Source organism: Channa argus, chromosome 1, assembly GCF_033026475.1.
Source record: "Channa argus isolate prfri chromosome 1, Channa argus male v1.0, whole genome shotgun sequence".
In the NCBI taxonomy this organism is placed as follows: domain Eukaryota; kingdom Metazoa; phylum Chordata; class Actinopteri; order Anabantiformes; family Channidae; genus Channa; species Channa argus.
The window spans coordinates 52544084-52568658 of NC_090197.1; the positions used below are offsets into that span (position 1 = coordinate 52544084).

At 39.2% G+C, this 24575-nt stretch overlaps 1 protein-coding gene across 6 annotated transcripts in view; it reads left to right on the top strand.

Moving 5' to 3' along the window:
• The window catches only part of birc6 (baculoviral IAP repeat containing 6), a 101729-nt gene extending 81130 nt beyond the window's left edge, over positions 1 to 20599 (top strand). For all 6 annotated transcript variants that reach the window (XM_067475878.1, XM_067475905.1, XM_067475912.1 and 3 more), the window contains exons 66-73: positions 1004 to 1149; positions 2754 to 2864; positions 3868 to 4085; positions 5984 to 6145; positions 8235 to 8312; positions 10653 to 10841; positions 18305 to 18439; positions 19348 to 20599. In XM_067475878.1, the coding sequence (XP_067331979.1) occupies positions 1004 to 1149; positions 2754 to 2864; positions 3868 to 4085; positions 5984 to 6145; positions 8235 to 8312; positions 10653 to 10841; positions 18305 to 18439; positions 19348 to 19527 (1219 nt within the window). In that variant the 3' untranslated portion in view covers positions 19528 to 20599. The remainder of the gene's footprint in view (positions 1 to 1003; positions 1150 to 2753; positions 2865 to 3867; positions 4086 to 5983; positions 6146 to 8234; positions 8313 to 10652; positions 10842 to 18304; positions 18440 to 19347) is intronic.
• Positions 20600 to 24575: the final 3976 nt, after the last annotated feature.

Genomic DNA, 24575 nt, shown 5'->3' on the forward strand with positions numbered 1-24575 from the left:
TATAATGATCATAATTGAACGTTGTTTTTTCCTAATGTTCAATTACATATTTGAATTTATAATAGTTGTAATGCTTGTTGGCCTTGGCACTAAAATTGCTGTGATGGGATGCAGGGATGTTTACATGGTAAATGCACCAATACAGCTCTTTTCTACCTGTTAGTACTCAAAGCACTTTACACTGCTTCTTATTCACCCATTCACACTCACAATCTCACACACACTCACACACCGATGGGGGAGCTGCTATGCAGCTGGCCAACGCTCACAAGGAGCAGCGAAGTTGGGGTTCAGGCTTTTGCTCAAGGACACTTCGAAATGTGACTGGAAGAGCCAGGGATCGAACCAGCAACTGGGGGATGGGTGGATGACCGCTCTGCCTCCTGCGACACTGTCAAAAAGTAGTGATGTGGCTCTGTGGTGGTTGTTTAGCTCATGGAAATGCAAACCAGTTATTAGAAGGTTCACTAGTGAGACCAACTCTAAACCACAACTAGCACCAAACCCAGAAAGTAGCACATAGGTGTCGTTGATCAGAAAAAACGTGTCCATCCCAATGAGCAATTATTTGACTTGTTGTTGAAAAATTATAAAACAAAGAAAACTAACCATGTATAGTCCTGCTATAGAATAGTGTCCTACGGACAGATGAGACCAACATCTATTTGTATTAGATTAATGAAGAGAGTCCGTAGAAAGGAAAGGAAATGTTTGTGAGCTAAAGAATAGCATCTCATCTGTGAAGCATGGTAGAGGTGTAGCTGTCAGTCACATGACCTGAGTAAAGTATAGCTGAGATACATGTTCATTGCTGAAGGCAAACAACCCAAAAATGGACAAAGGGTAAGTCAAGCTGGTGATGTCCTAGGATTTCAGACTTTAGTCAGTAATAGGGCACAAAGCATATGTAAACATTAAGCCATTGCGCACAAGATTGAATATCTAAAAGTTTTTGAACAGCAGACAATGCTTCACTGTGGCTAAACTAACGTGTATGTTTCAGGTCTAAGAAAGATAAAAGTAAAGGTGTGGTGAAGACGGATGCCTCAGATCCAGAACCAGAGGGTTTGACTCTACTGGTACCTGACATCCAGAGGACAGCAGAGATAGTTTATGCTGCTACTACCAGCCTACGGCAAGCCAACCAGGGTATGTACAACGCACACAGGAGCTTTTAATATTATTTACACTGCAACGGGTCACTTTGACCTTCTGTGTGTTTTACACTTCTGTCTCAAGACTCACAGCAAAGTAATTACATCAGTGCATGTAACAGACTTGAGTTAGGATTTAGAGAAAAAATGTGAAGCCGTAACAACAAACGGGGTCTTATCATACTGTCTCTGCACTTTTTCTGACTAACAGATTTTGTTGGCTGACATCCAAAATTTTCTTTTTTCTAACCTGGTCTGAACTATTTCAGCCGGTCCCAGCTCCCCTCAGTGTTCGTCACTTACAGACTCATCTGTTGTCTGTGTCCTGTCCTCATTGTACAAGGACAAGAAAGTGGGTTTCTAAGTTGAGTTTACCAAAAAAGTCTGAATGCCCACATCCAATTAACTGCAACCCAACAATTGAATCTTAATCACCATTAAATCTTTGTTTTTGTATTTTAATAAATCTGACACCAACACTAAGACTGCAGGTCGAGCTCGCCCGTAGGTGTTGCCTTAAACCTCTTCTAATGGGAATTCTTGTGGACTGTACACTCCTGAGGATGTGTTTCTAAAATTACGCCGCAGTCCTTGGCATCTATTTTAAAGCTCAGGATTCTCTTGTAAACCCTGTGGAGAAGATGGAGCATCTCTCCAAGCTTTGTCCCATCATTCAGACTGTAACATGTCTTTAATTGATTCTGTACATGGGGGGAAGTAGATTCGTCTAGCTAGATATTAGTCACCTTGCAAAAGAAGTTCCATCCATAAAATCTCCACCACATCATGAAATGTAACACTTCCCTCATTATCTTGTTGTGCACAATATTAACCTCCACCCACACATTTTTTCCATCTTTCTATAGTTTTTTATGCTCGGTCCAACTAAATAACCATCTAAGGGATCATTTAGGCTCCAGCTATGTCGGTTGTATTATGTGGTGGAAAGTTGTGTTTGGGGAAGCAGATACAGATAAAGATCAATATATCATTTCTCATAAAGAAATGAATACAAGAAAGGCCTCTGCAATAACATGTCATGCAGAGTTGTGCAGTATGGAGCTTACAGCATGAGGGAATCATTAATTCTAAGACGTGCTTTAAGAGAAGCCATGGGGAGCAAGGCAGCATTGATTAAAAATGAAAGAGAAGTTCTTGCCTAATGTTTGCAATAATAGTCAATGATATTCTGTTTTATATTTTTTAATTGATTTAAATGGATTTGTAGAGATCTGTTTTCACTTTGGCATGAAATAATGACTTGTTTGGCACTATGTGCATTTCACATAGCTTATTTACAACATGGGTGACAGATTCTTGAACTGTGTTTCCACCAGGTTTTTTTGTACTGGTTCTTTATGTGCTTGTTTGTGTTTGACCTTCGTGAAGATCAGTGCACTGATTGCAGCAAGTTGCTTTCTTAGGTGTCTCTTGTGATAAATAACCCAGTGGCAGTGTGGCATTGCGGGATTTGTAGAAGAGGAGATCTTCCAAAGCTAATGCTTCTCTGCCATGGATACACTCCCCCCCACATTTTTTTTTTTTTTTTTTTTTTTTTTACTCTGTTTTTAATGATTTTTCTCTTCACCTCCTTACCAGAGAGAAAGCTGTTTGAGTCCTCAAGGAAGGTGACAAGTCGGCCCAAGCCCCTGTCCATCCTACGTTCTTTAGAGGAAAAATATGTAGCTGCCATGAAAAAGCTGCAGTTTGGTAAGTTTGGTATTTTTGTTTTTGAGTATGTATATTTGTGCATGCACATTAATATACATAGACTTTTTTCTTTTATGTCACCACATTTATCAGTGGAGTAATATCTTTGAGGTTTCTTGGGATTCTAACCAGACTTGGGTCAAACATAATGAAATCACTTGTGGGAACTTATTATTTAGGTTTTGGGAAACCTGTGAGATTAGTTCAAACATACTATAATAAACATGTGTCATAATAAGAGTTAAGCTTAAATAAAAGAATCGGTCATTGGTGTTGCACCTGTGTCTTTTCCTGCAGCAACTTAAGATGTGTAGATTGGTATGTTGTAAGCTAATTAACATAGGTCAAACAATACATATATGCTTGAACCATGACTGACAAACTGAAAGGAGATCTGTGTGTGTGTGTGACTGTGAGTGACTGTGTGTTCTACCCTATGTCATGCATCAGCAAATTACTCACTGTAATCAACAATTGCTTCATAGATTTTCTCCTTTTACACAAATTTACATCACACTCGACTCTCTTTTCATTCTTATATAACCTATGATGCCCTTGTGCCACAATTCTGAAAGTAAAGCAGTTTCAGGCCACATTTCTGTCCTGCTCATCCCTTTGTCTTGTCCATCATTCTCTCTTCAGCCATGTCAGTAATAGATGTACTTGTTTTGCTGTGTTGCATTTCATTTTGGAAGAAGCTTCCCTTCTGAAGTAATTGCAAGTGACTGGAGTGTAAGCAATGTTGGTACAGTGTCCGGACAGAAAAGTGTTTCAGAGTACACTTTTACAAGTAGATTTTCATTTACATTTACATTTAGTCATTTAGCAAACGGATTTATCCAAAGCGACTAACGAGAGGTACAAGGCAGCAAAATTCTAAGTCAAGACGAACACATCACAGCAAAGTCTTTTCAGAGAAGTGTTTACATTTCATGAGATGCAAATTTCCCACTATAATTCAAAGCGTTTTCCTTAAAACATCTCTCCTCTCCACTTTGTCCAGACACATTTGAAATGGTTTCAGAGGATGATGATGGGAAGCTAATGTTTAAGGTCAACTACCACTACATGTCTCAGGTGAAGAACGCCAGCGACACAAACAGTGCAGCTCGATCCCGCCGCCTTGCCCAGGAGGCCGTCACCCTGTCCACCTCTCTGCCCCTGTCATCCTCCTCCAGCGTATTTGTCCGCTGTGATGAGGAGAGACTAGACATCATGAAGGTAAACTAGCACTTTGCTCAGCAACTAGCTTAGGCCTGACACCACTGTACAAACCTTTGAGACAGGTAAATCCTTACAACTCAGGCAACTTACAACTTCTTAATAGGCTTTGATGTATTGTTATATTGTTTGACTGTTAAGCACATAGTGGTATGTTATGTCAGTATTAATAGAGGGTTGCAATGATGTAATGAAACTAAGTGTTTGGTTTTTATAAGGATGCAATTACTGGAAACACTAGTTTGATAACTCAGTAATGCTGAATGAAGGCTTCCATAAGAATGTTGTGTACTGGATCACTGCCTGTAGTATTTTACTTTATGACTTGTCATCCACCGCACAAGTTGATTAATAGCAGTCTCCTTAGCTAAATGTCAAAATCCTCATTTGTTTAGCTCGGTTTTGGCAAAGGAACATTCTAAATAAAGGCAGCATGTTAGCAACAAAGTCAGAATCAAAACAGAAATGAATGAACACATCACTGCATACAGACATTAATGTAGTAATAGTGACATCTTAAAACAATGGTACTGTAGGTGCACAAACATGGAAACAACTACTGTATGAATATATTATTTAAAATATAAAGTCTATGACAAAAACTTTCTACAAAGCAAAACATTGACACCTGTTATCTCAGAAACAATATGCCTGTTTTCCACATAATCTACCATGAATTACTTCTCCCCCGAGAACAGCACGATACCTCCCCCCAAACAACGTATTACTTTTGTAGCAAACATGCACATTAATCATTAATGTATCTTTGTTGTAGGGCACCAGAATTGTTATAAATATATTTACACTTTTAATAGCAGTTAATTATTAACCAGAGCACATTATTCAGTCACACATCAAAGGCAAGAATAAAGAATAAACATATATGTCAATCATCAAAATCATATGTAAGAGATTAGGAGTTACAGTATCAGAGGACACAAAGTATCCATTAGGTCATATGATTCTAAGAAGCATTGCAAAGTATTACAGCGTAGACACATTGTAGACGTCTGAATCAGGCGTATATTTTGCACAGATATGAACATTACCATTGAACATTACCTCTCACTCTCTACCATACAACTACCACATTTATCAGATAATTCAAGTCTTTGCATTTTATGGAAAATGTTCTACACCTATTTAGCACTTTACACTGCTTCTTATTCACCCATTCACACTCACAGTCACACACATACATACACACCTATGAGGGAGCTGGCCAACACTCACCGAGAGCAACTAAGTTGGGGTTCAGTGTTTTGCTCAAGGACATTTCGAAATGTGACGTGAAGAGCTTGAAATGGAACTAACAAGTGCAGGATTGGTGGACGACCGCTCTACCTTCCTTTTAATCTGATTATAATCAGACTTGGATGAAACATTGTGAAATCGGTTATTGAAACTTATTTTATTAGGTTTTATAAAACATAGTTTCTGCAGATATTGAGCATGTACCAAAATAGGAAACTTGCTACAAGACCTGATGGATGTTGCTATTGACAAACTGTGCCTAAAAATTGCATCAACATAAAAATGTGAAGACTTTGATGATCCCACCATCTGCCGTATATAATACCATCAAGGCCGAAGGTCAAAACCGGACACGTGACACAGTATAAATAGTGTTTTTCTGTATATATATGTATACAGTATATTATGCTTGTGTACTGTAGATAATATGGATCTGGTTTTGTTGCTAATTTCACTCTTCAGCCTGTTTATTACATTGTTGTAGCTTTGGAAAAGATCAAAAGAGTCGGTACAATTTCTCCATTCATATTTTGCTCTTTGTGTAGTTCATAGTTAGTCTTCTTTAGTCCACTGTGTTATTAATAACATCCCTTTCTCAGAATGTCAGACTGGTATTAAAGCCTGTCCCCTCTTTGTATCGACAGGTTCTCATTACAGGCCCAGCTGACACCCCATACGCCAATGGCTGCTTCGAGTTTGATGTCTATTTTCCACAAGACTATCCCAACTCCCCCCCATTGGTTAACCTAGAAACTACTGGAGGACACAGTGTGCGCTTTAACCCTAATCTCTACAATGATGGGAAAGTGAGTTAAAACTGTGTGTGTGTGTGTATAGATAGATAAATAGATGGATGGATAGATACTTTTTTGGGGGGGGGAAACTTGCATGCTTGAGCTTTAATGTTAAATGATAACAAATGTAAAATGTAAGGTAGTATTTTGTCCTTCTTAACACTTATGACCTCATTGACAAAAAGCCCAGCACTTCTTCCAGAGACCCTGCAGATGAGGCCTGCCTTATGAGAATGCATACACACTGTGACTAAGCATACAGCAGTTTGAGTTGCTGTACTCTAATACTGTTGTTTGGGTTTTTTAAATGACAGGCCTCTTTCATCCATCAAAACCACATTATGAGAGATGAATTGTGGAAAGTGACATATTAATTTGGCCAAAGATTGGAAGGCAAGAGAATATTACTGTAGATGAAGAGGGCTTCAGTGTAGCTCACATCTATTTGATTTTGTCACACCACAATTTAATTGACAGTTTAAAGGCTCAGAATGTCTCAACAGTACATTGACGTTGTCCCATTTGTGTTTTTATACATATAATTACAATTTGACAATTCAAACATCTACACTAAATTCTTAGTCAATAGAACGAGAAAATATACCTGCCTTGCTTGTCCATCAATCACCCGGTGTTGATGTTATAGTGTCACATTAACCCTGTATCTGAAGACTTGACTTCACCAGGTCTGTCACATTTAAAATTCAGACATTTCTCAAAGTTTCTATTAGATATGTTTCACTATTGGCCCTGCCTTCCTTCAATTGAGGAGTTGGGGTCAAGTTGCTGAAGCTCACCCTGTCTGCTATGCCTCATTAGGCTGCCCCCCGGCAGACCACATGTATTTCCATAATGGGCCCAGGCAGCTGCTATAAGAAATACCTGGGGCTTCACACATTAATGGTAAAGCTAGGGGGAAGCAAGCCGCCAGCATGATTGATGAGCTATGGCTGGTTGGTTAAATAGATGAAAAAGAGAGAGGATATCATAACAAGCTCATTGCTGAGGAGTGTTTAAATTCATTTGGAAGTTCTTTTGTTCTGCCCATCTGAGAGCCCTGCATCAGATTCCAACTTCAAATCATTGAGTAGTAATGGAAGTTAAATAAGAACAAAAGTATTTTTTATTTTTTTTTTTAATCAACACTGGAGTATTTCAGTAATTCTTAAATCAACTTTTTATCCATGTAATTCATAAGGGATACATGAAAATGTTTAGCAAATGGTGGTAACGAAATGGTGTTAAATGGTGTGATGGTGTTAAAAATGGTAGCAGTAATAATAGCAATTGTTCCAACAAAATGTTATTTCTATCAGAAGAATTGGAAGGTGCCTTTCTGCACAGAGCTGGTTTAGCTGTATAAATCAATATGGATATAATTTGCAAATCAATAAAATCCTGTATTTGATTGGAAAGAGTATAGACAAAATATGAAGTTACAACTGAAAATGTTATTAAATAATACATGCTCATCTTAAATTTAAACCCAGCAAAATGTTTAAGAAGAAAGCATTTTTTTGGCCGCTATCGAGCCCATTCTGACCGTAATCAGTGTTTATCATATATCACGTATGCAGGTTTTTTTACTGTGCATTCATTACCAGTCACATTGACCGTCGCCTGTTTAGCACAGAAGGGAACCACTAGAAAGTTTTCCACTTTGAATAATCTGGGAGACTTGTCCCTTTGCATGTTAGTGCCAGTCTGTGCTCACAGACGATGACAGACAGATTTTCTTTTTCAGTGGTCATGCAGTGATTTCCACAACAGAATCGTTTCTGTTTTTAGTTCAGTGCTTCCTGGGCGCCAGAAGATTGCAGCCATTCAATATTAATATTTGGCCTTGTCCTGTGGATATATACATTTCTCTGGATTCTATAAAAGTTTTGTTGTTGTTTTTTGTTATAAAGTGTAGATTATGAAATCCCCAAATTCTTTGCAGTTTCATGGTGTAAAATGTTCAGCATTACATACTTTTCCAGGTCTATTGTTGTCTTGTCATAACCGTTTGAAGTGTTCAGACTCAATACAAATTTTAAAAAATCTCAAATGTTATGTAATATAAATTAATATGTTGGATTTGTGTGTGTGTTTTAATCAGGTATGTTTAAGTATCCTCAACACGTGGCATGGGAGACCAGAGGAGAAATGGAACCCACAGACCTCAAGCTTTTTACAGGTAAGATGAAGATCCATCAGGAGGGACACGTCCTTGTTTAAGAGCTCACATGAAGGATTCATATTAAGTCGTTATTATTGTGCTGTTGCTGCATACACACATCAGTCATCTCAAAGTCAGAATCACTTTTCCTCAGTGGCATGTTTAGCTCACATGTCTGTTTTGAACTGACCTGATGTTTTTTTGATTGAGCAGATTATTGTAATGTTTTTCTTTATGGTGACAGAAGTTCTTGTTTACATAAAAAAACACCCAGGTGCAAGTGCCAAAGTTATTTATTGCCAACTCAGTACAAAGACATAATTTCTCAAGCTATAGAAAGAGGAAATACATTTTAAGACTAAATGCTCTGAAAAAGAATATGTTTACGCTTTGGTGTCTCACATTCTGGGCACATTTTTAGAATATTTTTAACATATATTTGTGGTGTGACACCCATAACCAAATTTCTTATGTAAGTAAATATTGTCATAGAGGTTTTTGAGTGTTTTCATTAACTACAGCTTTAGGAGATACATTATGCATTTGATAAAGTGTAGCACGAAGGGAGCGTATGAGCATCCAAGTGGATGCACAGGCAGCTATGGATAAGTAAGTTCTTGAAGAGACAATGTTGACACACTATTATTTGGTTGTTTGTCATGTACACATTTGCATTAATTTTCCATATATATTGATCCAAAAACAAGTGAACCAGGGGCCTTGGAAATAAATCTTTCTCTCTCTCTGTCTTTTTTTTTTAATATTTCCCCGCAATTGCACGGCTGGAGAGTGCATAGAGATGTCTCCATCGATTATCATTCCAGTTAGCGTTGTTGTGGATCAATAATGGAAAATAAGGCCTAGGTGAATAGGAGACAGGGGACTAAGCCAGAATCAACCAGTCATTAATTTTAGTTCATTTCGACTTAAAAATCAGGCAGCTATGTTTAGGGTTGCATCAAGTGAAGGTCATTGGTATCCACTTGATAGATTTCAAGTTCATCCAGCTCCATCTTGGCTGGGGCCAGCAGGCATCCCTCCAAGCCCAAGATCGTCATTGTTGGTAATGAAGTGGGTTGGAACAGACAGAAATGATGCAAAGGACGTCCTTAGTCTCCTTGAGACACACCATTGCATTAATTGAGCTGTTTATAAAGATATATTGAAAGATATATTCTTATGGGGCCAAAATGGTCTGAGCTTTTGTCAGACTGGGAGCATCAAGCACTCCCAAGATCATTTTTGAAGCTTTGAATATTGAGGACACTGGCAGAATGTTAGGATGATTTAACAATACATCTGGAGTTACAATTACAATTTGGTGCAAAAAAGTAAATCTAACATACAACTTGAATTTTGTTTATTTCTTCAATTATATGCACAGTACAGTTTTGCCCTTTTAATGACATGTAATGTACAATGATGTAGTTAATACATGTATCATTATGTTCACATACATAGGAACATATAATAGACAGTGTACAAATAGATATTTATATTTGCTGTGCAGCCCACTACACCATGTTAAACGTATAACCGTATTCAAGATCCTAACAAGAGTTGCGTAAGGTTTTCTTAAAGTTATGAGTTTTGGGTTGTTGTTTGTTTTGGTTATTTGCTTTTTCATATTATCCGTCATTTGAACACATGATTTAGCATTATCACAACCTGACTTTGAACAAGGCTCTCAACATTTGCTGCACCAATAGACCGGAATCAGCAGTGTACCTACAACTGAAGGACAAAGGACACTCGTTTGAGGATGACAATGTCTGTCCAAAATGTATTTTGGACAGACAGATTGTATGAGAGAGGAGAATGTGACGCCATTTATGGTCACATGGAGAATCCTCCTCTCAACAGAGGAGGAGGCCTCAGGCACAACCTGTCTCCCATTTTTCATGCTGTCCTATCATCCATCCACCAAGAGGACCACACCTAACTACCAACAATACATGATGACTTCCACCTCCCTTAATGAGCCTGTTTAGGCCAGGGTGGAACAAAGCCCTATGCTGGAGGATATAACTGGGTTCCACTTCATTCAGACTGAATGACACCAGTACTTTCTCAATCAGATTGTGGCTACACTGGTCAACTCTCTATGTATATCTATATATATCTATATATAGATATACAGTATATGTGTGTGTGTGTGTGTATGTGAATTAATAAGTCTTAAGGATGTCTTAAATGCCCTTTAACTAATGTATTAAATTGTCTTAAATTCAAATTGGATGGGTCTTAAATGCTTTTTAGTTGCATCGCTTTAGGAATTCCACTAGTGTGTGCGACTGAAGAAGTTATTTCAATACATTAAGCATGTATTTAAATTTCATATTTTCTTTTCTCTACTAGGTGCTAGTGTCAGTGCAGTCCCTCATCTTGGTGACTGAGCCCTACTTCAATGAACCGGGGTATGAACGGTCCCGTGGGACTCCCAGTGGCACCCAGAGTTCACGGGAATACGATGGTAACATCCGTCAGGCCACTGTAAAATGGGCTATGCTGGAGCAGATGCGCAATCCTTCCCCATGCTTTAAAGAGGTAGGAGTCATAGTATCATAACTACTAAAATACAGTTGTCATTCAAGTCTCTCATATGTAGTTGATGATTTGAGGCACTTTGCTGGTTTCTACCATTGGAGCAATTCACTGAGGAAAGGTGATGCCAGTCCATTTAAAGCCTTATAAACAAAATTCAACAGCTTAAAATCAATATGAAAGCGAACCGGAAGCCAGTGGACAGAGGCTAAAACTGGGCTCATATGGTTGAATTGAGTAGCAGCATATTGAACCATCTGAAGATGACAGAGGGATCACTGAATAACACCAGTACAGTGCAAAACTGATAAAAGCATGAATTGCTATTTCAAAATCAATAAAGAGGAGAATCAATTGACTTTACTTAACAACCCCAGTTAGCTAGATTTTATAACTGTGTTGATCTGTTATTCAAATTTCAAATCCTTACTAAACACTTTTTTTGTGAAGCTGGGGGGTCAAGACCCTGATCAGAGGCAGCTATAGTAGCCCAGTTTCCAAACAGCACACACTACATTTTTATTTCATTACAATGTAAAATAATTAAGCTCCTGCCATGTTCTCAGTCCCTCAGACGGTCGAACAGTGGCTGTAGCCACATGCCTGTCATTGCCTCTAAACTTAAATCTATCTGAATGCAGTCTTCATAGCGATGGAAGCATGTACAATGAAAACAGATCTGGTTTAAGCACCAACCCTTGAGGGACACCACAGGAGAGGGGCATTGAAGCAAAGGAACAGGCTTCAATACTAACAGCAAAACCTTTGTTAGTAAGATATGATGTGAACCACTGCGTTGAATTCCCAAACAAGAGGATTTCTTGATACACTGTAAAAAAGGTGGCAGTAAGATAAAAACACCAACAAAACCAACAGCATCCCCGGGCAACAGAATGTCATTAATAATTTTTAGTAATGCACTTATGGCTCTGTTTTGACTTACAACAAGGCCGACATTTTTCCTTAATGCTATTGACTTTTGAAATCTTCTCTAGAACTTTTGACATAATTGGCAATAAAGACACTGATCTGAATAAGAAAACATTGAGGAGTCTGGTTCTGGCTTCTTGAGAAGAGGCTAAACAACAGCCTGTTTAAATGTCTCTGGGACTGACCCTGCACTTAGGCAGAAATTAATAAGAGCAGTCCCACAAGCATCCTTAAAAAGTCTTGTTGGCATGAAATCCAGAGACAATGACGTTGATGAGATACAGGCTCAAACTTATGACACACAGCCAAGTGCTCAGGAGTAAGAGCTGGATCAGAGGAGATGGCAGTAGAACAGAGCCAGATAATGTTATCAGTAAAATAGTGAAGAAAGCTCTCACGTTTGTCCAGATGTCCCATTGTGAGAAACAGTGCAGTGGTTAATAACAGCATTGTTGTTGACATTTACAGTTACTGTAAACACCTGAGGTTTATGACGATTATTGAAGACAGTTTTGGAAAGTGAAATGAATTTTTATTGCATTCAGACAAACAGTCCCACATAAACATGAAGTGTACATGTTCTTCCATGTACATTCAGCTTGTGCCCAAGTTGAGTCATTTAGCCAAGGCTCTGACTACGACCTGGCTGGTTTGTATCTAAGCTGTGCAGCAGAATTTAAAATGTAGCGAGATTAACAGCTCCTTAGCAGGAGGGATCAGTGAATACAGACTAGTGTTTTAAAAGCAGCTAGAAAACTCTGTTGCTGTTGAAGGGGGGGATCAAAGATCAGAGATCAAAAAACTGACCTTCTCGTTTTTAAGGTTCAGTGTTTGTCCATGCACCAACTGATTTGGATTAAAAGAATCAGTAATATTTAAGTCCTTCACCAGCAGGTCAACTGGGAAGCAGATGTGAATATTAAAATCCCCAAGGATTAAACGTTTATCAATATTCTAGCAAGTAAAAAACTTAAGTATTTGAAGGATGATTGCACTGCACACAACAGTCGATAAGAGAAGCTGTGCAACAAACAGCTGCAGCTCAAAACTAGAATAAGTTTCCACTGGAATCTGCCGACATTTAAAACTATTTTGGATAATGGACACCAGGCCTCCTCCACTTGCTAAAATACATGGGCTCTGAAGAAGGAGCAGTTGGGAGGAAGAAATTAAAATAATACATTCTTCTTACCTTCCTTTACTCCAAAGTTTCTAATTAAAACATTTTGTTTCTTAGCAATCGAAGCCATCAGGTTCACTGATGTAGGATTTAGCAGTTATTGACTCTTAATCACTCGGATTTTTACGCTTGACATTTTCCTGCTTTCAAACACACATTTCAAAAAACATTCAACCGCTGCCTAATTAAATCCCCCTTTGACACATGCTATTGTAATAAAATGATCTGTGTTAATTATTGTACCTATCAGTGGTTTGAGTGTTGTGGCTGATCAGTTCACACCTGTTTAGTATAATCAGTACATTAACCCCAATCATTGCACCACCTTCTGTTTCTCACAGTGGCAATAATTTATTTAATTTTAAATATCCAGTCTGGCTCGCAATTATTTGGCACACAGTTACTTTGGCATTAGAGTATATACACAGGCAAGAAAACATTTGGGAACAAGACTCTATTGTATGTCTGAACATGAACATGATGTGCAAATTTTAAATCTGCACGTAAACAATCCACTTGTGTTAAACACGAAGGCTCAGCAACTGCAACATAAATTGTAGTATGTATGCTCTTAAAATGATCCTGCATATCCTCCCAAGTGTTAAAAAACATCTTTGGCTCTTCCTCCATATTGAGAGTGTGGCCTGTCATTTTAGGCGTTTTATTAGAAGTGAAAATGACCAAACAAAATCAGCTTCTCTTAGAAGCTTTTATTTTTTACTTGTCTTAAGAAAGCAAGGTGATGCAGAGAGATTAAAGATTTCTTTTAAAGGGTGTTTCCAGAGACACATTTGGGTTCTTATTTATGGTATATTTGGTTTTTGTTTTAACCAAAGTTAAAAGGGAATCCAGAATTATTCACACAGAATTATTCACCGCCACCTTTCTTGACATTTTATATTTATTTCCGTCCTGAAGCTAACACAGCACAGGAATTGAATGCTCGATCCCCTCTGAGGATTGTTTGGGCACACTGTCTGATAATAAATCCCTGTCTCATTAATTTCTTGGGAGATGAAATCATATGGAGCTTTATTTTCCCTTCTTGCTCACTTTTTTTTTCCTGAAATCCTTTTAAATGTTGCCTAGTGAGAAGGATAGTGCGAGGGAAGATAACGGTCTTTCAACCTGCTCATCCAAAGCAGGCTTATTTAAAAATGTCAACAAAGGGGAGACTGAGGAAGAGGTGCTCTCCAGAGAGGAACATGAGAGAGGGAGGGAATGAACAGGAAGTAAAGTGATTCAGTCACTGGATTAAAAGAAGGAAATACATTCAGATGATACAGTATAAAAACATAAACATATAAAATACACATATGTAAAAATAGGTCTTCAGTTTTCAGCAATATAGTTTAATTTGAATGTAGTGATGAGGCCAAGTGAAAAGTGAGAATGTGTGGCTATTTTGTGAAGCCACTGCAGTGTCTTGTCTTATAAATATTTCACAAGGGACATTCTGCAGCTTGGATGTTGGTTTACTGCTTGATTATCTAACAAGTGTAACTCTATAGACTGATATAACTGCCCAATATTGTTATTGTATTGTTGCCAGTTCTTAGCTGATGAAGTAAAAACAGTGACATGGTGGGTTTACAAGTTTAACTAAGTACTTTCTAGAGTTTCCACTAGTAGTTGGTTTGTCTAAAATGTTCTATATACATAGTTATATACAACTCTAATTCAAACGTAAATTAAAAACAGCATTAATTTGCAAATCTCATCAACCCGTATTTTATTTATAATATAACATAAACAACATATCCGATGTTTAAACTGAGATATTTTACCATTTCATGGAACATATTAGCTCCTTTTGAATTCGATGGCAGCAACACATCTCAAAAAAGTTGGAACCGGGGCAACAAAAGGCTGGAAAAGTAATTCCAAAAGGACCAACATTGGACAACTAGGTTATTGTTATGTTAATTGGCAACAGGTCAGTAACATGACTGGTATAAAAGGAAGAATTCCGAGAGGGAGAACCTCTCAAATGTAAAGATGAGCAGAGGTTCACCAATCTGTGACAAAAAATTGTGGAAGAATTTCAGAAAAATGTTCCTTATTGTAAAATTGCTAAGACATTAAAGATCGCACCCTCTACAATATGGATTATCATCAAAAGATTCAGAGAACCAGGAGGAATCAGGAGGTCAAAACTGGATGCAGCACTGCAATAACAACAGGCCTGATTCTCTACTGGACATCACTGCATGTGCTCAGGGAGACTTCCAGAAATCACTGTCTTTGAAGAGTGAATAGCAATTTACAAATGTTAGTTAAAGTTGTATCATGCAAAGAAGAAGCCAGATGTGAACAAGATCCAGAAACGCCGCCATGTTCTCTGGGTCAAAGCTCATTTAAAATGGTCTGATGCAAAATGGGAAAACCGTTCTGTGGTCAGATGAATCAAAATTTGAAATTCTTTTTGTAAACCATGGACGCTGTGTCCTCCGGACTAAAGAGGAGAGGGACCAAGACTTTTTACAAATGTTGCTGCCATTAAATTCAAAATGAGGTAATATTTTCCATGAAATGGTAAAATGTTTCAGTTTCACTATCTGATATGTTGTTTATGTTCTGTTCTGAGATTTGCAAACTTTTCTGAGTTGGGTTTGGGCATATAGTGTAGTTATATACATTATACGTCATTGCCATCACGTATCCACAGCCACTGCTGCTTTTTGTGAGATCTAAAGGTGAAATATTAGTCTTTAACAGCCTGCGATGACTAAAGGAAAACATGGGTTGATGACATCAGTGAAATGGACTGATAGACCAAGAGATGTTCAGCACTCATAGCTCCGAAGAGGCACTTGACAATGCCGCCCAGCTGAACTGTCTAAAACAAACACACTGAAATCCCCTTTAAGTCCTCAGTTAATAGGATTTAGCTGTCACAACCTTCTTGCTGATCAACATTCAGACATTTAGTTTTCTTATATTTAATACGGTCTGATGGAGCCAAGGCTCCAATTTTATTCCAAATGTTATCAAATGCCTTTTCTAGATTTTACAGTATAAATGACATTGCAAGAGGAGCGAATACTTTATGAAAACATTTAAATGAGTTCTTTAATATGAGAAGAATATTTTTATAAGTAGAACTTTATATAACAGTACTCGTGGTTATGAATTTAAATTCCAGCTTTTACATTTGGAATGAATGAGTTAGAGCTTGTTTTTCAACACAGAGATGGGACTAAAACAAAATGGGAAGCAACCATTGAAATAAACGATGATGACATTTTTACATTTTGCATCAATGACAATCACAACATTGACGACATGAGCAAGATGTATGGAACATCTTCATTTTGTAAAAGGCTTCTTCACTTTTTTAGACATGACAAGATTTTCAGTCACAGTGTCAGTGAACAAGCACCTTTGAGATAACATGACCTAGATGGCTGAGAATCTCCACAGACGTTGGCTTGTTGAACAGGCAGTATTTTGCCTTACATCTGCTGTCCCTGATGCTGAAGATGCAGCAGTATTTGCTGATGTAGTCCCAGCTACAGCTATGCTAATGCTTCTCAAGACTGATACTGTCAAGTCTCTCACTTGCCTAAGCGCGTCCTCTCATGCCTCATCACGCAGCGTCTTTAGCACTTAGGATCAATGACACAGTGCTGTTGTCTTAATGTCTCTATGCTTTAACTCACAGTGTTGTTTCTGTTTAAGCACATAGAATGAAAACCAAGTACATCATTATATGTGTGGGCCTGCCACTGTCCATCCACCTCTTTGACTCCTGACAGTGAGGATGAGCATGTCCCAAATGATAACTTTCATTAGAACCTATCGTCTCCGGCTTTTGCTATAAAGCTTCACATAGAGGTTAGAAGTGTTGTGAAGTTGACCAATTTTCTTGATTTGAGACACTTCCACAGATGGTAGTTTTCATTGACTGTATACATCATACATGTGTCATACATGTGTCATGCATGCACAGTGTTTCTGTTCTCTAGTTCGTAATGTCACCATCTTGAGGAATCTTTGTTATTCATTCTAATTTACTACATTTGTCACTTTGTTGCTTTGCCCTACACTCACACCATCTGAGTACATATCAGTAGGAGCCTGTAATTGGCAGCATTTCCGTCGAGAAGAATGTAAAATAGAAATTTCTTGACTTTTTGTCTTGACTTCTTTGTCCTTCGGGTGTTGGGAGCTTCTGCTTTGGACGTCACAGAAATATTTATGCTCCAGCCTTAGATTGGCTGAAGGCTGTGGTCAGGTGTAGTAAAGCAATACCTGAGGCATCTGCACACTACTGATTGAATATAGAAAACCAAGAATAAGGAACTTTTTAATGACTGCATGATTCATTGTTACCCTTGACCTCGCATGTCTCAAGCTTCTCCACACGTCCATTTCTTGGCTCCATGTCCTCCCTCGTTTGCCCTGTGGAATAATGAGTGGATAGCATTTCCTCAAAGGTCACTGACTTCATCTGGCAGCAAAGACTCTCCATTTGAGGACCTCATCTCTAACTACTCGTTTCTTTCTGTCTAGATGGTGTGTGTGTGTGTGTGTGTGTGTGTGTGTGTGTGTCTCTATATAAAGGCATGTTTTCCTGAAAGGTTATTTGTCAGATGCCTTAATCCAAAATATGATCAGAGATGGTTTGCACATAGAGCTTCCTGGTTTGCTGCGACCAGTGCTCATGTCCAAATACCAAAAGCCAAACGGCTGCTGGCCCTCACCACATGGAGAACCAGGGAAAACACCCTTTTTACAGTACTATATGTTCTTAATGGCAAGCATGTGGTTCTGTATGGGTGAGACTACTTCTGTAGTGATTGTCTTGGTTTCTGTATCTTCTCTTGGCTTCAAGAAACCTTCAGCAGCAGCCAGTATTTACTATACATCTGTGTCCTTGAAATATCTCCTCTTAGCTCTGGGCTGTCGCCCACCTCCACAGATGTAACGTAAACAGCCATGAGAGTGGGGGCTGGGCGGCAGGAACAATAGGCAGATGAAGAGATGAGAAATGGCAACAAAGATGGAATGAAGATGAAGCAAGCAGAGAGATTAAAGCGGTCCTAAAACCCTCCCTGTTGCCTTTGTGCTGTTCTTGCAAAGAGCAAATCAGCTGCCACGATCATAACTAATCCACTCCCTCCCTCAGCAGGGCAGTAGCTACAGACAACTCCACTGCAACACGCGCTGCATACTGATGCTTGGCCTTGACGACTGTTGCTACATAGTCTACTGAAGGAGCAGGAAGGCAGGGGACCTGGGTGTAAATGAATGACAATAAATAAGTGACAGTACTGTGTAACTCAAGAACGAGAAGAATTCCTTAGTTATGTAGCCCTGTGCTTGACCCCTATTGTGTTGCATGTGTTTGCAGGTGATCCATAAACATTTCTATCTGAAGCGAACAGAGATCATGTCTCAGTGTGAGGAGTGGATTGCTGACATCCAGCAGTACAGCAGCGACAAGAGGGTCGGCCGCACCATGTCCCATCACGCTGCTGCACTAAAGGTGATGTAACTTACTGACCTGAGTGCAGTGAAAATGTACTGTCAGAAATAAATGCTTTTAAACATGGTCATGTGAAGTTCAGGGCACATCCAGGTCTGCCGCTATCTACCTACAGTAAATCCACTACTCCAGTGAGCAACATCCATTCACCTTTGTTTCACTGGAACAATGAACAAATAAACTACTCATTGCTGGTTTTTGTTCCAAGCAATCGACTGCAGTGAGCTTTGTGCAGTCGCCCCAGCTTTATTCTGGGAGGCTGCTGCTTAAGTTTTCATGTGATCCAGACTCAGAACAGCACTAGAAACAGGATTTTTGTCCTTCAGCTCTTTGTTTGCAGTCATTTGATAGTGACACATAGCAGCAGGGCTGTGTAGAGTGTGCTGGAGTGTAGCAGAGCAGGCAGAGGTGAGTTTGGGTGAAGAACAGTGAGGAGAGTGCTAGTGCTAATGATTATGATATTCTCACTGGAATGACAACACTCTAAATGAACCAACAGTTATGCCGTTTCAAACATGAGCTTTATCCAGACAGCTGACAGCAGCACTGTGCATGTAAACACAGGTTGTGTATGAGATCTTGTGTCCTGCAACAGCAGGTGAACTCTCTTTACATTCTGTCAGAAAAGAAGCACTTTTATTTTTTTAAATATGGGGAAGGCAGGTGAAAGTTTACTATTACTGTTAGTTATACACTTGAAGACAGACACAGGACTGGAAATCAGAAAGGTTTAAGACACAGACCAACACAACATTGGTCCTGGTCTTTCTTGGGATTTGTTTAAAGCAAGAAAATGAAAAAATATCTGATAATCTGAAAAATTAGATGTAACATTAGATCTGATATTAAATCCACCTGCTTGAGCATGTGTGTGTGTGTGTGTGTGTGTGTGTGTGTGCTCCCTGCAGAGACACACAGCTCAGCTCAGAGAGGAGCTTCTGAAACTCCCCTGCCCTGATGGTCTCGAGCCTGACAGTGACGAGTTCTCGGAAAAGAGCGCCGCCCTCATCCTGAAAGAACTGCCTAGTCAGGACACGGAGAAGCCTGGCAGCAGTCAGGACACCCACTGCAGCGAGGGCCAGCTATGAGTCCCAGCCACCTCTGGCCTCCCCCTCCCCCCTCCAAGCACCTCAGAGCCTCCCCACTCTCCTCCATATAATTATTACTCTTAAAAAGACTTGATGGCTTCAGAGCACAAGTCATCACTTTGTCAATATTTGTATGTAAAGATCTAATGGCAGAATAGCAGAGAACAAGGGCACGTGGGCAAACGATGAGACAAACTCTGAACCGTGCCACACCCTTTCTGAAAACAGTCAAAAACTTTTATTTACCTGTAAAAGAGTGTAAACATTTTGTGCTTTTTCCAATTGTGAAATAACCACTGATTGGTATGTTCTGAAACTTGTTTATGTATACATAATGGAAGAGGAAATGACAGATTATATAAGGGAAACTACCTTTAGAGAAGAATGTTTACTGAATGTTAATTTTCTGTTTTTCTTTTTGACTGTTAGAGCAAGAACAGTTGGAACCAATGCGATATTGGTGATTCTTTAAGGATACAATTTTAAAACGAGGGAAAAAGGAAACACACACGTAACAGAATATGAGATAAATGCCGCGCTGGTCATGCTACATTTGATTTCTCTGGGATCACACCCACTTGAATAAAAGCTGAGATGGACATTCTTAATGCTATGTTATCCCTTTGACAGGCTCCAAATTAAAAAAAAAAAATGCACCATGCTCTGGATAAATGTTTTTTTGCCTCTCAGAACTTGTCCATGACCGCTTTCCATAGACATGACTGTAGATCATAAGACTGTGTCAGAGCTACGTGGGAAATGTAATTTGAAGGCTTGTCCATGTGTATGTGTGTTTTACTGTGCGTGTGCAACAATCCCCAGTGAGATACAAAGCTGTGATGTGCCTTTGATCTACACCATACCACCAAATACTCCAACCGAGTACCTTTACTGATTTCATTGCTATTTCTACAAAATGAATAACTCTGCTCCATCTGACATAAGAACTGCTTTGATCTTTTTTTATTATGTTAAACTCTGGTGAACAAAAAAATTGCACTTTCTATTTTGCTCACTCCTTAGATCGGTCACATACTCCTTTTGCTAGGACATTAAATGGAGCTTGAAAGTATGGATTGATTGTGCGAATGCTTTTTTTTTTCTGTGTCTGACGAGCGACTCACCTGAAGAGAGGAAAGTGAGGAAGACTGTGATACTGAACACACGAGAAACGTGCAGTTAGAACACAAGTAGTTGCAATAATGATTTATTGATTATTCTAGCAACTGTATCAATTTGTCTTTTTTTGTTTTGTTTTTTTAAATGAACGTACATATGAAACTTTTATAGGTGTTCATTTATTTCAACTAAAAATGTTGCATTTTCTCAGAAAACATGCCTGGACTTGGTTGCTAAGTGGTTTTATAGGCTGTTTCTCTATAATGCAGTGTTCAAATTACTGCGGCAGTTTCCCTGAGATCTGAGCTCCCGTGGAAGCAACAGAATCTTTTCCCAGAAAAGTAAGGACTTTCTAAAAAGCAATAAAAACTCAAATCCATGATTTGCTATTTTAAAAGTATAAAAACATTTTTTTATTGTTTCCACCTCCCAAATGGATTTTGTTTTGGTAAATGGCAGCTTAAATAGCGCTTTACTATATTGCCTCTCATTCAGCAATTCGCGCACACAAACCGTTGGTGGTCGCTGCCATGCAAGGTGCTTAACTGACCCACCAGCAGCCACTTGGGATTCAGTTTCTTGCCCAAGAACACTGGACACCTACCCGTAACTAGGATGGAGCCACCGGCCCTGTGGTCCATTGTCAACTGCCTCACTTTACGTACTGAGCCACAGCCGCCCCTCATTTTGTGAAAATATGCTCATTTGGAGTTGCTGTCTCCCACCCACTCAAACAAAAGAGTCTAGACTGAAAAATACAAGTTATTAAAGTAACACTATTGTCTATGATCCCAAGATTGAGCACATTCATTGGTAACAGGTGAGGGGATCTTGTTTGGCATCTACCAAACGCTTAGTGATGGTATCCCGGTGCATCACATCGATAATATAAGCACCAAACAAATAGTGCGTAGGTCCCTCTTCTGCTGCCAAAACAGCCCTGAACCCCTCTGAAGGTGGGCTGTGGTATCTGGCTCTAAACATCAGCGTCAGATCTTTGAAGTCCTCTAAGTTGTGAGGGGGGGACTTCATAACTCGGAATTGTTATTCCAGCCTGTCCCAGAGACGTTTGATTGGGTTGAGATCTGGTGACTTTGGAAGTTAAGTTAACACTAGTAATATGTAGATGACACTTCATGGACTGTGTGGCACAGTTTCCAAACTGTGCTGATACAGTGTTGACACTGTGTTGCTGTATTGTTTAATAGCAACATCTGCTATTTCAAGTAGTTTGAATATAACCAAAATAATATGACTGATTAATACTATGCCAATTGCATTAGTTTTGCATGTAACTACAACTATAATTGAAAACCATGACACTTTTGTAAATATCATTTATGAAACTGGGGGAGTGAAAAGGCAGAGTTTAAACATGTTCCTTAAGAAAGACGTTGGGGCCAAAGCAGAGTCTCTGAGACCAGTTGTGCTGCACTGGGGAAAAAATCTCTTACACCAGGTAAAGAGGAGGCAGGATTGGAAGTGCTCCTGCTCATGTTAGATACATGTGTTATGTATAAAATCAAGATGCCTTCCTGAGCAAAAGTGGCAACAGGAAAGGAAAGTTTTAACCTCATTAGGCGTTATAAGACCTAAAGGATCAGAGACTGGAGAAAAAGTTTCTATTTCTCGATGGTTCTATAAATATCTGGAAAATGACAAAACAAAAGCTAATACAAACGGCACCAAACAAAGTCTCCTCTTCCTATCAGCACTAATACAGTCAAAAGTAGCACTTCACTTCCTGACGATACAGCAGCTTTATCAGTCACATGATTTTTCTCTAAGCGAAACACACATCAATACAGGGTTTTGCTCTTTGCGCTTGATACACTCACCAGTGTTGTTTGATTGTTCTTTCATAGTCACTAGACCTTTTCGTGTTCCTTAAACCATTCTTGAACCGTTATAGCAGTGTGGCAGGTGCATTAACCTGAGTACCGTTTCCATGAAGGGGTGAACTCGACAGCAACGATGTTTAGCTCGGTGGTACGTGTCAACATCCACATGAATAATAGGACCCAAGGTTTCCCAGCAGATCATCACTTCAAGCATCACACTGCCTCTACTGGTTTGCCTTTTTCCCATAATGCATCACATCTCTTCCCCAGGTAAGTGATGCACATGCAGCATGATGTAAAAGAAAATGCGATTTATTATTTTTATTATTATTTTTTATGTGACCAGGCCATTATATTCTGTTCTTTCATGGTCACTGTGGCCTTTTTGGTTGCAGACACGGGTCAAATCATCGAGCCCTCATTGCCCATGACTCTGTTGCCACTTCAACAGTTTTTCTTCTTTGGACCACTTATGTTAGGCCCTGACCACCGCAGACCAGCAACACCCTGCAAGAACAGCAGTTTTAAGTTTTGTGGGCATTGAACCCACATTGTCACATTCACTGAAATCCTTACACTTGCCAGTGTTTCCAGTTCCAACACACAACCTTCACGGACAAAATGTTCACTTGCTGTCCAAGATGTCCCTCCCACTTGCAGGTGTCATTGTAATGAGACAATCAGTGTTGTTCATGTCACCTGTCAGTGGTTCTAACGTAATGATTGCTCTGTGTATGTCTAAAAGAACCTTTGATGCAGAGGTGCAAGGTGTGAGCTTAAAGAAACACAACAGCATGTCTTCATAGACACAGAGTGAGTGTGTCTGCCTGTTTCTATGGAAACCATATGTAGCATCATGAAGAGGAGAATGAGACTGTTGAGAGGCTAAAGCCTTTTATCCAGCAGGATAAAAGGCACTAAAGGAGCTGTAACACTATGATGATGAATATAACTCTGTCACAACTTTTCTTATTTTCTTTTTTTTTGCTAAATTCGCTTGTTTTTACAAAATGCAATTAGGTTGAGTAGTGAAACCACTGAGTAACCTTTCTTTCAGAACTGCAGTTTCGAGAGTTAAAGTTTTGGAAAATAAGCCTTTGTAATTATCATTTCTTAAAACCAAATTAATGATAAAAGAAACTGATAAAGTATTTAAAATCAAATGTTTGGTCATTGTTCATTTTAACACGCCAGCTGTGTGCGCTGCTTTTATGGTCAGCACACCTGAATTTATCTGCTCTTAATGAGAGCTGGAAGCTGGTTTTCTAGGACCAGGATTAGGGGGCTATAGCTCAGAACTGCTGTCATGTGTTACTTTGGGCATTTATGGACACTTTTACTTTATCTGTGAACTTGGCGTCAGTCCTGCGAGTCTCACAGACCAGCTGAATAAACTGAGTAGACCTGTTAAACCACCTGTTTCTGCTTGTGAGAGCAGAAACACACCCATGTTTCACACTGATTCTTTGGTTTGTATTGTCTTAGAGGCAGTGACGGTTTTAGTCTCTTCGCTGATTTAGAGAATATAGTGGACTAACAGATACAGTTTTATCATCAATATTTCTACACAGCTAAGAACATAAGGACTGTGTTGTAATTTGTATATTTTTAAATCAGTCTCCAGTTCATCCAGCCTATAAAACCCAACCATCCTGTGTTCATATACAGACTATATTGGAGGAGAAAACTACTCATCAGACCTTGTACAGTAAGTGTTTCAGCAGCTTTCCCACTTCATTGCAAACTATGGTGCAGTGGCCTGTTGGACGGGACCTTTCCTGGTGGCTCAAAGACATCAGAGAGAGACAGAGAGAGATGTGGTGATTGTCCCACTGTGGCTCTGTTTGAAAATCTCCCCCTCTCTATCCCTCTACAGCTTAGTCCTGCGGCTCCTTCCACCTGCTTCCCATTTATATTGATGTTTTTTTACCATTGTCAACGACCAGATCTGACTCGCTGAATATCAAACCTAAATGCTTCAGTACAGGTGTTGATCTGATCTATCAGCAGTGGCTGATGTCAGCAAATGGAGGTCTGGACCACCACTCATAGTGAGAGCAGCACACTGAAATAAGCAAAAGACAACAA